Source organism: Acanthochromis polyacanthus, chromosome 21, assembly GCF_021347895.1.
Source record: "Acanthochromis polyacanthus isolate Apoly-LR-REF ecotype Palm Island chromosome 21, KAUST_Apoly_ChrSc, whole genome shotgun sequence".
Taxonomy (NCBI): Eukaryota; Metazoa; Chordata; class Actinopteri; family Pomacentridae; genus Acanthochromis; species Acanthochromis polyacanthus.
Genome location: NC_067133.1, coordinates 15,587,769 through 15,600,996, shown reverse-complemented (window position 1 = coordinate 15,600,996; position 13,228 = coordinate 15,587,769). Strand labels below are relative to the sequence as shown.

The following is a 13,228-nucleotide window of genomic DNA, read 5'->3' as shown; positions in this document are numbered from 1 at the left end:
CATGCCAGCACGTTCTAAAAGCAGTTTAAGTAAAGTGGCTTTCAAAGCTGTACTAAAGGTATGAACAGAAAATTATAATCCATTACACACTGATTTGAAAAAAAATGGCAGAAACGGGATCAAGTGTGTCGGTAGAGGTTTCCAACTCTCAGACAACTTTCTAGAATAAGTGCATGAAGCATTCACATCTAGGAGCATTACTATCAGGTACTTTTCCCAAGTGATATTCTCTCTGATGGCTTAAATTTATTAATGGGTAGTCAACGGAAGAACACCATGTTCACTGGGTTGAGTAGGTTTTAAAGGCACAAAAGGATAGTATCACAACCAAAACTCAAAACTAAGGATTAAAACTTGCTTTCACTACATTAATCATATGTTTCTACCAGTAATTTCTTAAACTCAGAATTTTAAAGGCTTCTATTGTCTTTTTCAAAATGCAGAAGTGCTGTTTTTTCATTCTGAAAAGCTTGTCTTCAAATGCAGAGTAAAAAACCAATTATATGTAGTATTCATTACTTATAAACTTACTTGTGGACTTTGCAGTTCTACTCTTTATTTGTACTGACAGTAAACCGACCTGAGCTTATGTGGGTGAGAGAAGCTGAAAGACCCTGGTATGCTATAGCGCATCATGGTTTGTATTGTTAATCATGCAAAAACACTGGTATGGTCCTTTAAAAACCCATTGAAACTACCTGCAGGTTCATATGACATGCCGTTTGTGTGCACTTCCTACTCTGCGTTCACAGCGTAAAGTTGCTTTGAATGGTGGGTGGCACTTCAGTTGCCTTACAGGAAGTGCTTACGTTGATGAATTGCTTTTTTTCCTCAGAGGAAAGAGTGGGTGACACAAGTTTGTGTTTAATTACAATATCAAACACAGCTAAATGAACATGCCAACATGCTGCGACACCTCATACACGTCTCAGTTGGGTTTTAAAAAACATTTTGCAATACCCTGCTGTGGCTGTTGCAAGCTTACAGAGAGCAGCAACGGATGCTGATGGGAATTCAGGATCAGTTAGAAGGGCGATTGCAGTGTTTTTAATTCGGCTTGAATGGTTCAAGTTATAGTATAATATGCACATTGGCTCACAAGTGAAGCTCATCGGAACATGTCAGTCAACAAAGGGATGTCTGTTACTTAAATCGTTGGTTCTCCTCTCACTCACAGAACTTTCCCCTGTTTGACGCTCACATTGTGCTGAGTACTGTATACTTTTGGCAACACTCCCTTTTGAGGGTTTAGCTAAAAAATGTAATTTCTTTTTGTTGACTTCTGCCAGTGTAGAGACTTTGTCTACTGAAAGATCCTTGGCTCATGGAAAGGCTTTGAAGCTTTCCTCTCTTATGTATACAGCCCCGTTCCAGGAATTTATTAGAAGTATGCTAGAAGCTTTTTTTTGACATTAATAAATTAAAATAATGACAGCGAGAAATAAATATGTGTGTAAGTGTGTGTGTATATATATGTGTGTGTATAGATAGATAGATAGATAGATAGATAGATAGATAGATAGGTAGATTCTTACATCAATAGCTATGGCATTGTACTACCAAAAACAGTGCTTTTAGGCATTCCATGTTTTCTTTTCTATCTCTTTTAGTCACATGGTACACACAGGAGTTAGTACTTGATTGCATAACCACTATTCCTGATGACTGCAGCCATGCGTCTTGGCATGCTCTCCACCAGCTTCTGACATTGTTCTGCTCTCACAGGAGTCCATTCTTGTTGCACAAATTCAAACAAAATTGCTTTGTTTTTGGGCTTGTGGTTCTCCATTTTGCGTTTGATGATTTTACACTGGTTTTCAACTGGATTTAGATCTGGTGATTGAGCAGGCCAAGGCATGATTCCAAGGTTCTGGTTCTCCATCCAGGCTTTAACTGACCTTGCCATGTGGTAAGGGGCATTGTCTTGTTGGAAAATCCAGTCAACCCCAGATGATCACTGATCCACCCCTTTGCTTTACTGTAGGGGCAGGACAGTCTAGTTTGTAGGCAACTGAAAACTGGATTCACCACTGAAGAGAACCTCAGCCCAATCATCAGCAGTCTAATCCTTGTGATCTCAGCAAAGAGTAACCAGGCTTTCCTCTGCCTTTCGTTGATGAAGGGCTTCTTCCGTGCCTTGTGTGATGTTAGACCAGCTTCAAGAAGTCGATTTCCAACTGTCCTTACTGAACAAGTCACATTTCTCTACAGTACCCACTCATTTTTAAGATCCCTGGAGGTCTGAGAACAATTTCTGACACAGGAACAGATGAGTACATGGTCAACTTGTGGAGCAGAAAGACTCCTCCTGTCGTGACCAGTTAGCAATTTGATAGTCCCATGATAAGGTTGTTTTTTTCTTGGTGCAATGAACGGCCTTCTTGGAGATCTTCAGTTTTTTGCTACCTGCCTCTCACTCATGCCAATTTCCAGCAGTGCCAAGATGGCTGCCTTTGTGACTTCACATAATTCTTTTGTTTTAGGCATTATGTGAGAGTTGACAACTTCAGAGTTGCGCTATGGCTTGAATGTAAGCAGGAAACCACTCTAGGCCTTTGCTTGTGCAGTGCTGCTTATGTCATGAAATGGCCTCTTCTATACCCTTGGAAAAATAGGATATAAAGTCTTATGGAATCAGCTGCATTTTTGTCGTATTCATTGTATTCTTTAGGTAATATACCTTTAGTGGTACCAGGCATTAAAATGAACAAGCACTTGAAGAAAACTAGGGTGGTCTAATCATTTTTTCCATGACTGAATATACAATGTCTTCTTAATAGGTGCTTGACATCTTAGAATCTACAAAAACTACTAGCCACTAGTATTCATAAGAAGTGAAAATGAAGCTCTCCTCATTCATTTGTTTTTCCCTCTCTGGGCCAGTAGATAGAAACCCCAAAGTACAGCTGGGTTTTGATTTGTTTGTTTTTCGCATTTGTGTAATGCTAGCTGGGACCCATTTTCTTGTTTTTTTCTCTTGTTTTTTTTTTCCGTTGGCCATTCCTAGCACATAAATATCCTCACAGTGGGTGAAAAAGAAAACCAGTCCAGCGCATCTTTGCCAATGTTGTGTAAAGTAACTGAGGAGGACTGATGTGAGTTTAACGTGTCGTTTGGTTTCTGAGAGAGCTGAACCGAACGTTGGAAACCAAAATGGATTCATTTATTTAACTGGCAATTCATCAGCTGAATGAACTGAGTTTTTTGGTGTTACTATGGTAGTGGACTGGTTTAGCTGCAGCATTTTGTGTGTGTGTGTGAGAAAGAGAGAGCGAAAGAGAGGAAGAGAAATAAATCTATTGGCAGCGCAGTATGCAGTAAATTCAAATTGGACAACACAAAGTATGTGTGAGTGTGAGAATGGCTTTGGAGACAGAGCCAAGGTCGTTCTCATTCTCTTGGAAAAGAATAGCAATAAAGATAAAACTGAATGACAGCTGATGATCTTTGAAGGGTGAGCCAAGGTAAAAGATGTTGTGTGTGTTTCCATATGCTCATAAATACAGGGAGTGGACAAAAAAGCAGGAACACCTTACAGCGTCCAATATCGGACCGCAAACTGAGGCCTGGATCAGCTCTCTGACATTTAAACTTCACAAAGTGTTTATCGCAGGGCATTTGTGCTCATTTGCGCGATATTATTTTTGCTCATCCTTGTTTTCTGAGACAGTGTGAAGATGTGTGAGTCATCCAGCTGAGATAATAACCTCCTGTGTAGAGTCAGAAGGCTTTTCCTCTCAATTAGCACCACTCTGTTTCCAGAAAACCAAGCCAACAGTACTTCATAGTTTCTCTTATGGGAAGAGAAGCACATTAGTGAGCATTAATATGAGGCCCTTATTGAACTACAATAAACATTTGTAATAATTCCTCCAGCAAACCTCTCCAGTGAGTTAGGAACCACACCACACTTTTGCCTCTAATTGTTTTATAGTGGTGATTTTGCATGTGTCACAGCTTTGGGTAGTTTGTGAATTTAACTGTCACTGCTGACATCAGCACACGATTCATTTAACTGTAATAAATTTAAAGAAGGATATCAGAGTGAGATTTGATCCGGTGATCATGAGATCTCCATTTATTTGTCAAGTTAAATTTGAGTCTCACCATCATGCAGGTTATTATTTTGGTTTGAGACATGCAAATCAGATCTCGACAAATTCCAGATACAACTTTCAGATTTAATATTTTATATGTTGAGGATTCAGTTTAGCTCCACTGAATCAAGTGGAAAAGACTTTTTAAAGAATAAGAGAGAGTTAACTTAAACAAACAAGCAGGAGGACAGTGAAGCTAAGAACAGCTGAGCCAGCAAAGACGGATCCAGACAGTAAAATAAAGATGTCACATATTTGTCTGGAGATTCCCGCCAGCATGTGGGTTCCTGATGTTCTGGCTTTTCATGGTCCAGCCAGGAATGAGCGCTTTCTCCATCACTATAAAACCAACTTAAGAGTCTCTGTCTTAGTGTCTTTCAGGGTGACAGGCATTGCCTTTGGTCAGGCTGTAGGCAGCTGACTTCTCTCTTAATCAGCTGTCTTATGAAAAAAAAAAAAGCATTAGTGGAAAAGTTAGTAGAACGTTGAAAATATCAGTTCCTGACGTGATGAGGTTTCTTGTAGACTCTGTATGTGTTGACAGCAAAGACAGATCAGCCTTGTGTTTTTTCTTGAATGAATTCTGACAAAAAGGACAAGAGCAAGGCTTCAGATTGTTATCTGTACAAATCAAAGCTAATTTGGGTCATATTTTTGTATGTGTGTTTGTGACAACACTGTACTCACTAAGAACTTGCTAAAAAAAATAGTCCTATGGGGTTAGAAACACTGGCAGACGACAGTATCTGCAGTGAGTCTGTCAAATGTATGTATTTGAAAGAGAAAATGAATTATTCTCAGAATTATTTGTCATAAACATCCGTCACAGTTTCCAGAGCAGCTTAATGATTCAGCTTTCACTCTGTCGACACTCAGCTGTCTCAGTTAGGAAAGTTGGTCTTTGTGTGAAAACGATTTGCGTCTACAGGAGCTTTTCCATCTTTGCTCACAATGAAACATATGAACAGCTGGTAAACAATGAAGTCTCTGTCTTCTTTTTTTCAGTTGGCAAACAACTAAACATGACTGACTGATGATATAGTCATTCCAGTTTAGACATTATTCAGCTTCTGTCATCAGATAGCAAAACGCATATGAAACATTGATTTTAGTTTATTGTAGTTTAATTACACATTTTGTGTCAGTTATTTAAATGTTCCCATGTGCTGCATATATAAATCTAGTAGTTTATGATGGAAAGTTCTAAACCTACACAATGTGAAAAATCTGAGTGTGCAGATAACATTGTTTAATATTGCAGAGTGTGTTGAAATGTGCAATTTGTCTTTACTGTTCCTGTGTTTTTAGCCTCAGGAATAAATGATTAAAAATAAAATGAATTATTTAAAAATACTTTCATGGAACAAGTTGCACATGGATACCTAAACAATTAAATATAATTTTAATCAGAAATTAAAACTAGCTTCCTGCATCCTTGACCATCATGCTGGCAAACCTTGCAGTCATCCTCAAACTGACACCACTTGATGTGAGGGTAGCTGACTGCTAGCTGGGCCTTCATCTGATCGACCAAGTGGTGGGAATGCGTGGTTAATGTATCTAGGGCTCCATCTGATAGGTCAAATGTTCTCACGCTGAGTGTGAATGCATGTCGCATGTGAATGAAATGATGCGTTGCATTACAACCTGCGTTTTGCGATGTGTTTATCCCACATGTCCTTAGTGCAATGACAATGAAAGTATGAGTCAATCAGCACTACCAAGGTAGTCAGACAAAATCAACACAAACACCAGTTGCTGGCTGTGCTATGCGGTCTTCTGTAGTGACATTTATTATGTCTTACACAGATTAAGCATTGCACTTTAATAACATGTGTTGAATTTTACCACTTAATGCATTCAAATTTTATTGTCTTCTGTATTCCATGCAATCCCCTTTCCCGGTGCCTACATTTCCCATAAAAATAAATAAGATTCACAGCATTATGTTTGTAGCGACTAATGTATATCCATCAAGTTTGGTGCATTTCTTTCTGTAGATACAAAAGCCTTCACTCATTTTATTGTGTAAAAATGCTGGAGTTCTGCTATAAAATTATCAGAGGCAGAAAAAGTTCTTCTTAACTTTACTGCCACACTGCACATAATCTTTGTGGGATGGTTTTACATCCTCATTCTGTTTTCCCCATGCACACAAAAACACCCAGCCAGGGTATTAAAATTTATCCACTCTGGAAACTGTTTTGGAGAACTAAATAATTTTTGGTTTAAAAAAAAAAAGCTGGTTTAGTGAGGAGACACGGTTGAAATGTGGAGGGAAAAAAAATGTGTTTTCAAATTTACTGCCCTAATGTGGCAGGATTCTTTGGTTTTATTGCGTGCACAGTGGTTGTACACACTCAAGGCTTTCCTGCGCAGTTATGTCAATTTTTAAGCTCCAAAGTTATTGTAGACCTTTCTTGTCCTTTTGCTTTTCAGCAGTACTCGTTTGGAGACCATCTGTTTATTCATTTACAATTAAAGTCGATCTCTGACCACAGCTCTAGCATCTTTGTGGGTTCTGTTCGGTGCCCACAAATGTCTTTTTAATTGCAGCGGCTTCAGAATCCTCACATAGTATCACTAAAAGAGCTTTGCCTGTGTACCTCTTAGCCTCTGCAAGAATTTGTCCATCTTCATAAATTACGCTATTGTGTTGACGTGTCCAAAACAGCTGGAAAAAAGAGAAATCTGTTCAGTGGACTTTCCCTTTCACCCTTCTCTCAACCCCTCATGCTTTTTGTTAATGCTCCGGTCCTTGTGAAAAAAGATAGCTTCCTCAGAAGCACCCAAGGTTGACTCACTTCCTCCTCTCGGTCTCTCTCTCTGCCTTTCTTTCATTCTCTCTTACTGTCTGTCTCTCTCTGTCTTCTCAGGTTTGTGGTGCTCCTCTTTAGAGTTTCCTGCTGTTACATGGTTGCACAGAGCTGAAGGTAAGGTGGATTTAACTTTTTTTTTTAATCGACAGTGAGGATAGTGATAAAATGGGTAGCATCCTACAGTGTTGAGAGTTTCTTGTACATAGAGGACAGTGACACAGACAGAACTGTTTGATTTCAGAGTATATGTCAGGTTCATGCGAGGGTATTTGGATGTTGCTGTCAGAGTGACACAACTGTTGGAAAGCATCTCACTTTCCTCTTGGAGGTGAGAATGGAGTGGCTAATGGTGGGCAAACATGCAGCCTCCACTTTTAAAGAGCTGTTTAAGAGGCAGGCAGATGAGCAGAGACCAGTTTGTCCCGCTGTCTCTTCACAGCAAACACAAATACTTTAAAAACTTCAACTCTCAACATGTTCTGTTTGGAGCTATTTGTGTGTCTGTATAATACAGCATGGTACAGAAACCAAGTCCTACACCCACAATCACAGAAAGTTTTGTGCTCTTCCTGTTCAGTTCCTCCTCCAATCAGCTGATAGTTTGAGAGCTGCTGATTCCCTCACAGATAACAATGTGTAGGTTAGTCGTTTTAAAATTTGACAAATTTGTCTTTTGAGAATATTGTGTAATTCTACCCTCTTATGTCATTTCCTTTCGTAAATACAATCTGACGAAACAAGATTCACTTTTAGAGTACAGAAAAAATGATAGAGAATTAGTGTTGTGTTTGTGTAATCTCAAGTTCCTGATTTGATAATATTGTTCCGTATTTGAGCTTTCTAAAGTCTGGATTTATTTACCAATGGGGAAAGGCACAGTGAATATTTTATTTAAAATAACACGTCACAAATTCTAGATTCAAAACTATGAAGTATGACATCATATATACAAACACTAAGCAAAAAAATAGTATGAGTGTTTCCAGAGACCGTCCAGATAGATGAATTTCCTCCAGGGGAAAGCGAGCTGCTCATAGGACAGTTTACAACTTTAGCAGCATGAACATGGCTGCTTTCAGAAAACTACACTGTCATCTGAAGTGTCCAGTGAATATGAATCAGCTGGAAGTTCAAGGGTTGAAGTTCAGGATGCATTCAGAGTGATATGAGTGCAGGAGCATTAGCATACGCTGACAAGATTAATGTCCGTAGACACTAATCCTGTCTACTGGCCTCCATAAGGAGTGGAATTATCGTTCTGAGCTCATTTCACCTAGCTCCATGTGCACATCGGAGGTGACACATGCACGCATAGGGCTCCAGCGAGGTTGGCTGATTCGTGACATGCACACATTCAAACACAAAAACAATCAGATTTTTACATCAAATTGATTTATCATCCAGAAAGCTTGCGTCTCATCAGACTGATGACTGAAGGTCAGTTGTGTTAGTCGTGGGATACTCCGTAATATGAAGCAGTTTCTTTTTGTGCAAGGAGCCAGCTTCCTGTTGTTTATGCAGTACCTATGTCCATGTCTCAAATTACTCTAAACTTCAGCCATTGACCGGCATCTGTTCTATTTAAAGAGGAAATAAGGTCTAAACTTAGAAGAGTAAAGGAAAACTTTCAACAGCAGCAGAGAATGCCTTGTAGATATGGTGGATATGGTAAACCAAAGGCGTGATTAAGGAAATGAGCTGGAGAGAAATAAAGATGAGAGGACAAGCGAGTCAGACTCAGAGTGATACAGAGGATGAACTTTCCTTTCTGCCTTACTGTTGTGTTTACGTAAAGATGCTATGCATACGTCTGTGTGTCAATTACAAATGCACTGACACACAAAAGATGCATATGCTGTCAAGCAGAACCACTGACACCACAAGCACCTACAAATACACACATGCACACACGCCAACACTTGCTTACACCACAAACTTCCCGCGTTCTCATATCTCTCACTCTTTTACTGACAGTGACTGTGCCACTTTTGAGAAAGGCGAGTGGGTGTGTTGACTGGAAATAAGTAGCAGTGACCCAACACAAAGCCCTCTGAGCCAAAACACAACACTCAGTGTGGAGTTGTTGATTCCACAGAGGAGCTGTGTTTAAAGCCTCAACATGTCCAGAGTAAAGAGGCACGAGTGGCTCAATCACTGTCACTTGGAGCCATAGCCGTACAAGGAAAACAGAAAATCAGCTTACTGTACATTTAGCGGAACTAAATCGATATGGTGTAAGCATTTTGTGGTATGTCAGTGAGTTTCCTTGTGTTCATTGTAAACAGAGTGAAATCACAATGTGAATTTCCTCAAGAAATAAAATAAAATAGATTTTTTTAGTGGATATCAAATACCTCACTTCAGATGTATTTAACCCAACATTTTTAAAACAGCATTTTTTTTAATCTGCCGTATATGAGTAGACTGCAGTGAGACTTATTTTTAACTAGTATATACATTTTTTTTAAATTCAAAACAGGTTCTACAGAAAAAATGTAGCAACTTATGGAAACTACCCTCAAAAAAATACTTAATATTTAAGACTGTTCTGTTAGATCTTACCAATACCTTCAATACAGGAATAAATTCAGTGCATTTTCAGTGCAATCAGGTCCATTTTACATTCATCCAGACATCAGAATTTAAAAGACAAAAACTACAGACAGATTTCAAATCTGAGAAATTTTGAATTATTTCTTTGTCATTTTGGACAGTTTTTGAGTCATTTTCAGCTACTTTGGACAATCTGAAAGTCAGTCAGTTTATGTAATTTTGGACAACTTTAATGTCTTTTTTATGTTAAAATTCAGTGAAATTTTTATTTGATTTTCCAAAAGCAACTGTGAACCTGGCATGAAATACTTGTGGGGTGCCTAAAGGAAGTTCTCTGGGTCCATTAAAGTAGCTACAAGTCAAGCAGAACTTAGCTGCCAGATTCTTCATTGAGTGAACACATTACACAGATTTTTGCCTCTCTATACAGTTACTTTAAGAATACATTTTTAAATAAATTAAATTACATTATTTCACTGCTTGACAGTATTAAATGACTTTGTGCAAACCCATGTTGTAGAGCAATCAAAACCACATGTCTCAGCTCATGTCCTGAGGTTCTCCAACACGTTGCTGCTGTTCTCACATCGTTGCACCCACGAAAAGGTTGGAAATGCAGTCCGCTCCGCTTAGGCAGTAATCATCGGTAACACATCACCAAGTCAAGTAGTCTTCATTAATATAGCACATTTAAAACAACAGACGCTGACTCACAGTGCTTTTCAGTGGAGAAATAAACCAGCTGTCCTCAATTGATACTTCTAAAGGACATTTTTCCCAATGCAAACTAGCCTTCAGTTAACTCTATTTACAATATTTGTTCATTTTTATTCAGTGGACCTGCTGTTCTGCTTGAAATTGTGAGTGTAGGTGTTAAGCCAGTTACTATTCTTAATAATTTTGCTATTGCATTTTTGTTTTTTGAAAGGTTATAAACACACCGCCCTCTTTAACCTAGTTTCCATATTGAAGAGTTTATATTATCTTACTTTCAACATCTGAAAATATCCAAGGGTTTAAAGACCAGGCATGCTATATAGTGGCTGCTAAGATGATTTCTACAGTCAGGGGAAAGGTTAGATAAACTGTCAACTGAATGTGAAAGTTTCATAACCACATTATGCGATGTGAACTTGAATGATCTTATTCACTGATCGATCCACATCCCTTGATTTACTTTTGTCAATAAGCTTCCTAACCTGCTCTCTTATCAATAAGCCACTCCTTTCTCAGCTTCAGGGTGTTGAAGATGGCAGTGTGGATCCAGGCCCAGCAGCTTCAAGGAGATGCTCTGCACCAGATGCAGTCGCTTTACGGTCAGCACTTCCCCATTGAGGTGCGACATTATCTGTCCCAGTGGATAGAAGGCCAGCTCTGGTGAGTTTCACTGCCGCACAAATGGATGAAGTGTGTGCAGTTATGCCCACACATGCCTGAGCAAATGTTTGTGTTGTGTGTTTGTCCATGAGAGCGTATTTGGACAGATTCTTTTTTAACCCTAACCTCTTTTTGGTTTGTTCTTCTCTACACCCCAGCGTTTATTCAACCATGTGCGTAAATTGATGCATGTGTCTCATTTCTTGTCTGTGTCCTGCATGCATGTGTGTTTGTATGTGTGTGTGTTGTTAGGGATGCCATAGACCTGGAGAACCCACAAGAGGAGTTCAAGGCCAAACGCCTGCTCGACAGTCTGATACAGGAGTTGCAGAACAAGGCTGAGCACCAGGTCGGAGAGGATGGTTTCCTACTTAAAATCAAACTGGGACACTACGCCAGCCAGCTCAAAGTGAGTTGCTCTTTTGTTTGTTTTTATGAGAACAGGACTGCGTAACTAAGAATGTGCAGTAACTTATCAGTACTGGGTCATCAGCCACTGACCAGCAAACTGAAAACTGGAAACTGTTCAGTTCATTTGATTGAGCCTTTTTTTTTATTGCTTTGGTTTGCAGTATTAGAGAGAAAGTGAATGAGAGCCAGTTGGGTCAAAGTTTGAAAAGTCAGAGAGAATTTTCCCTTGTACTGGAAAACTTCAAGGCTTGAATTTTTTGTCATTAAAATGTCTTTTTGGTCAAGAAAATATTTGTACATGATTGTTCGTGGCATCAAATAAATGGAGAACAACTCCAGACAAATATTTAGAAAAAGACAGCATAAAACTCTGAATTAGATCTGCTCAGAATTCATCAGTGTTTTTAGCAAAAATATTTATATTGTTTACAGCGTGGCACAGCTGTAGTTCCTAGAAAGAGCACACACTTGCACAACATGTTTCAAGAACAGGTTGTATCCACCATGGGGAAAACAAGAGCACAGCCCAAGTGAGGGCCTTGGTAGCCAGCCAGTGCTGCTATTTATGATCGGACGCCCTGCTCACAGATCTATTCTTCTGTTTGTCTTCTCCCCTCCCTGAAACCAGTCGCAGAAACGGGGAACGGGGCTGGATGTGCAAAATCAAACTGCAATCCTGAATTCCAGCCACACTGTTTTCTCTCTCTGCATTCATGGGGCTGAGGGTGATGCAGTAAATGTGTTACACATGCCTTGTATTAGTTTTCTGCTATCTTTGAGATCCCTTTGTTCCCTCAAAAGACAGAACTGGACAAATAACTAATGCAGTGTGCTTTGTCTGACTTTAAGTTAAAAAGAATATCACCAACTGACTGTTTAGAGTGAAAGTAAAACAACAATTTGTTACTCTACTTACCAGTGGAAAAAAATAGCCCTATAAAATGTAAACCACTTAACTGCGCGTATGCTGATAAGTCACGTCTCCATATGAAGTGTGTCATGCTGGGTCTCATTAAGCTAATGGGCTTCAGTGTGTGTGCGGCGTTGGCTCCAGAACTTAGCAAGTGTCTTTGATGCAACTAAATTGGTGAGTCCTGTATGCAGCAGCTGCTCCGCTCGTCAGCCGCTAACAGGCCTTAACACAGCTCATGTGCTCCTTGTCTTGCAGAGCACGTATGACCGCTGTCCTCTGGAGTTGGTCCGATGTATCAAACACATCCTCTACACAGAGCAGAGGCTCGTCAGAGAGGCTACAAATGTAAGTAGGATGCATATGTGTGTTGCAAATTATATATACAAGCTGCCACCTGTATGCACACCTGTGACTCCTCCTGTGCATTATTCATAGCCTGCACTGAACCTGCGAACACAAACACAAGCTGAAACTACATAATGGCGGCAGATTCAGAGATTGGGTATTTGGGTAACTGCTCTCTGTTTTCTCTGTTTATTCTGCGGAGGTCTGCAGAGTCCCGTGCATTATTACAAATGTGATACCTTACAAACACTCAAACCTACTCAGTCATCCTGGAAAATGGACTTATAAAAGCAAACCTTTTGTATTTCATCACTGCAGCATAGAGGGAAGTCAAATATTTTACAGTTGATAAAATGCAATGAGTTATGAAACCATGGAGCCAGCAGTGCATAAAACATCTGACTCTCAGCAACTCCTGTGGTGAATTGATTTTCAGTCACAACATGCCTTTTCTATTAGGGGAATGCATATTTGGACTGATTGAATTTCACCCTGTTTAGTCTGAACCTTTGGGCTTCATAGTGCACGCATTCAGACCTTTAAGTGACCGTGCCATTTGCTTCCGTACGCAAATCCATTTCCTCCTTCCAATTTGCACTGTTGCCATTTAAGCTTATGGTCTGTGGAACTTTTACTGTCAAATAACCCAACTGCCACACGCAGGAGTCAGTGCATCACGTCCAGCCTAATTTCATATCCCTGTTCTGTCCCGT

At 39.6% G+C, this 13,228-nt stretch overlaps 1 protein-coding gene across 1 annotated transcript in view; it reads left to right on the top strand.

Annotated features, from left to right (window-relative positions):
• Positions 1 to 13,228, top strand: part of stat5a (signal transducer and activator of transcription 5a) — a 53,447-nt gene that overhangs the window by 27,646 nt on the left and 12,573 nt on the right. The window contains 4 exon segments of the mRNA XM_051941103.1: positions 6,974 to 7,030; positions 10,703 to 10,846; positions 11,099 to 11,255; positions 12,426 to 12,515. Coding sequence (XP_051797063.1) covers positions 10,719 to 10,846; positions 11,099 to 11,255; positions 12,426 to 12,515 — 375 coding nt within the window. The 5' untranslated portion in view covers positions 6,974 to 7,030; positions 10,703 to 10,718.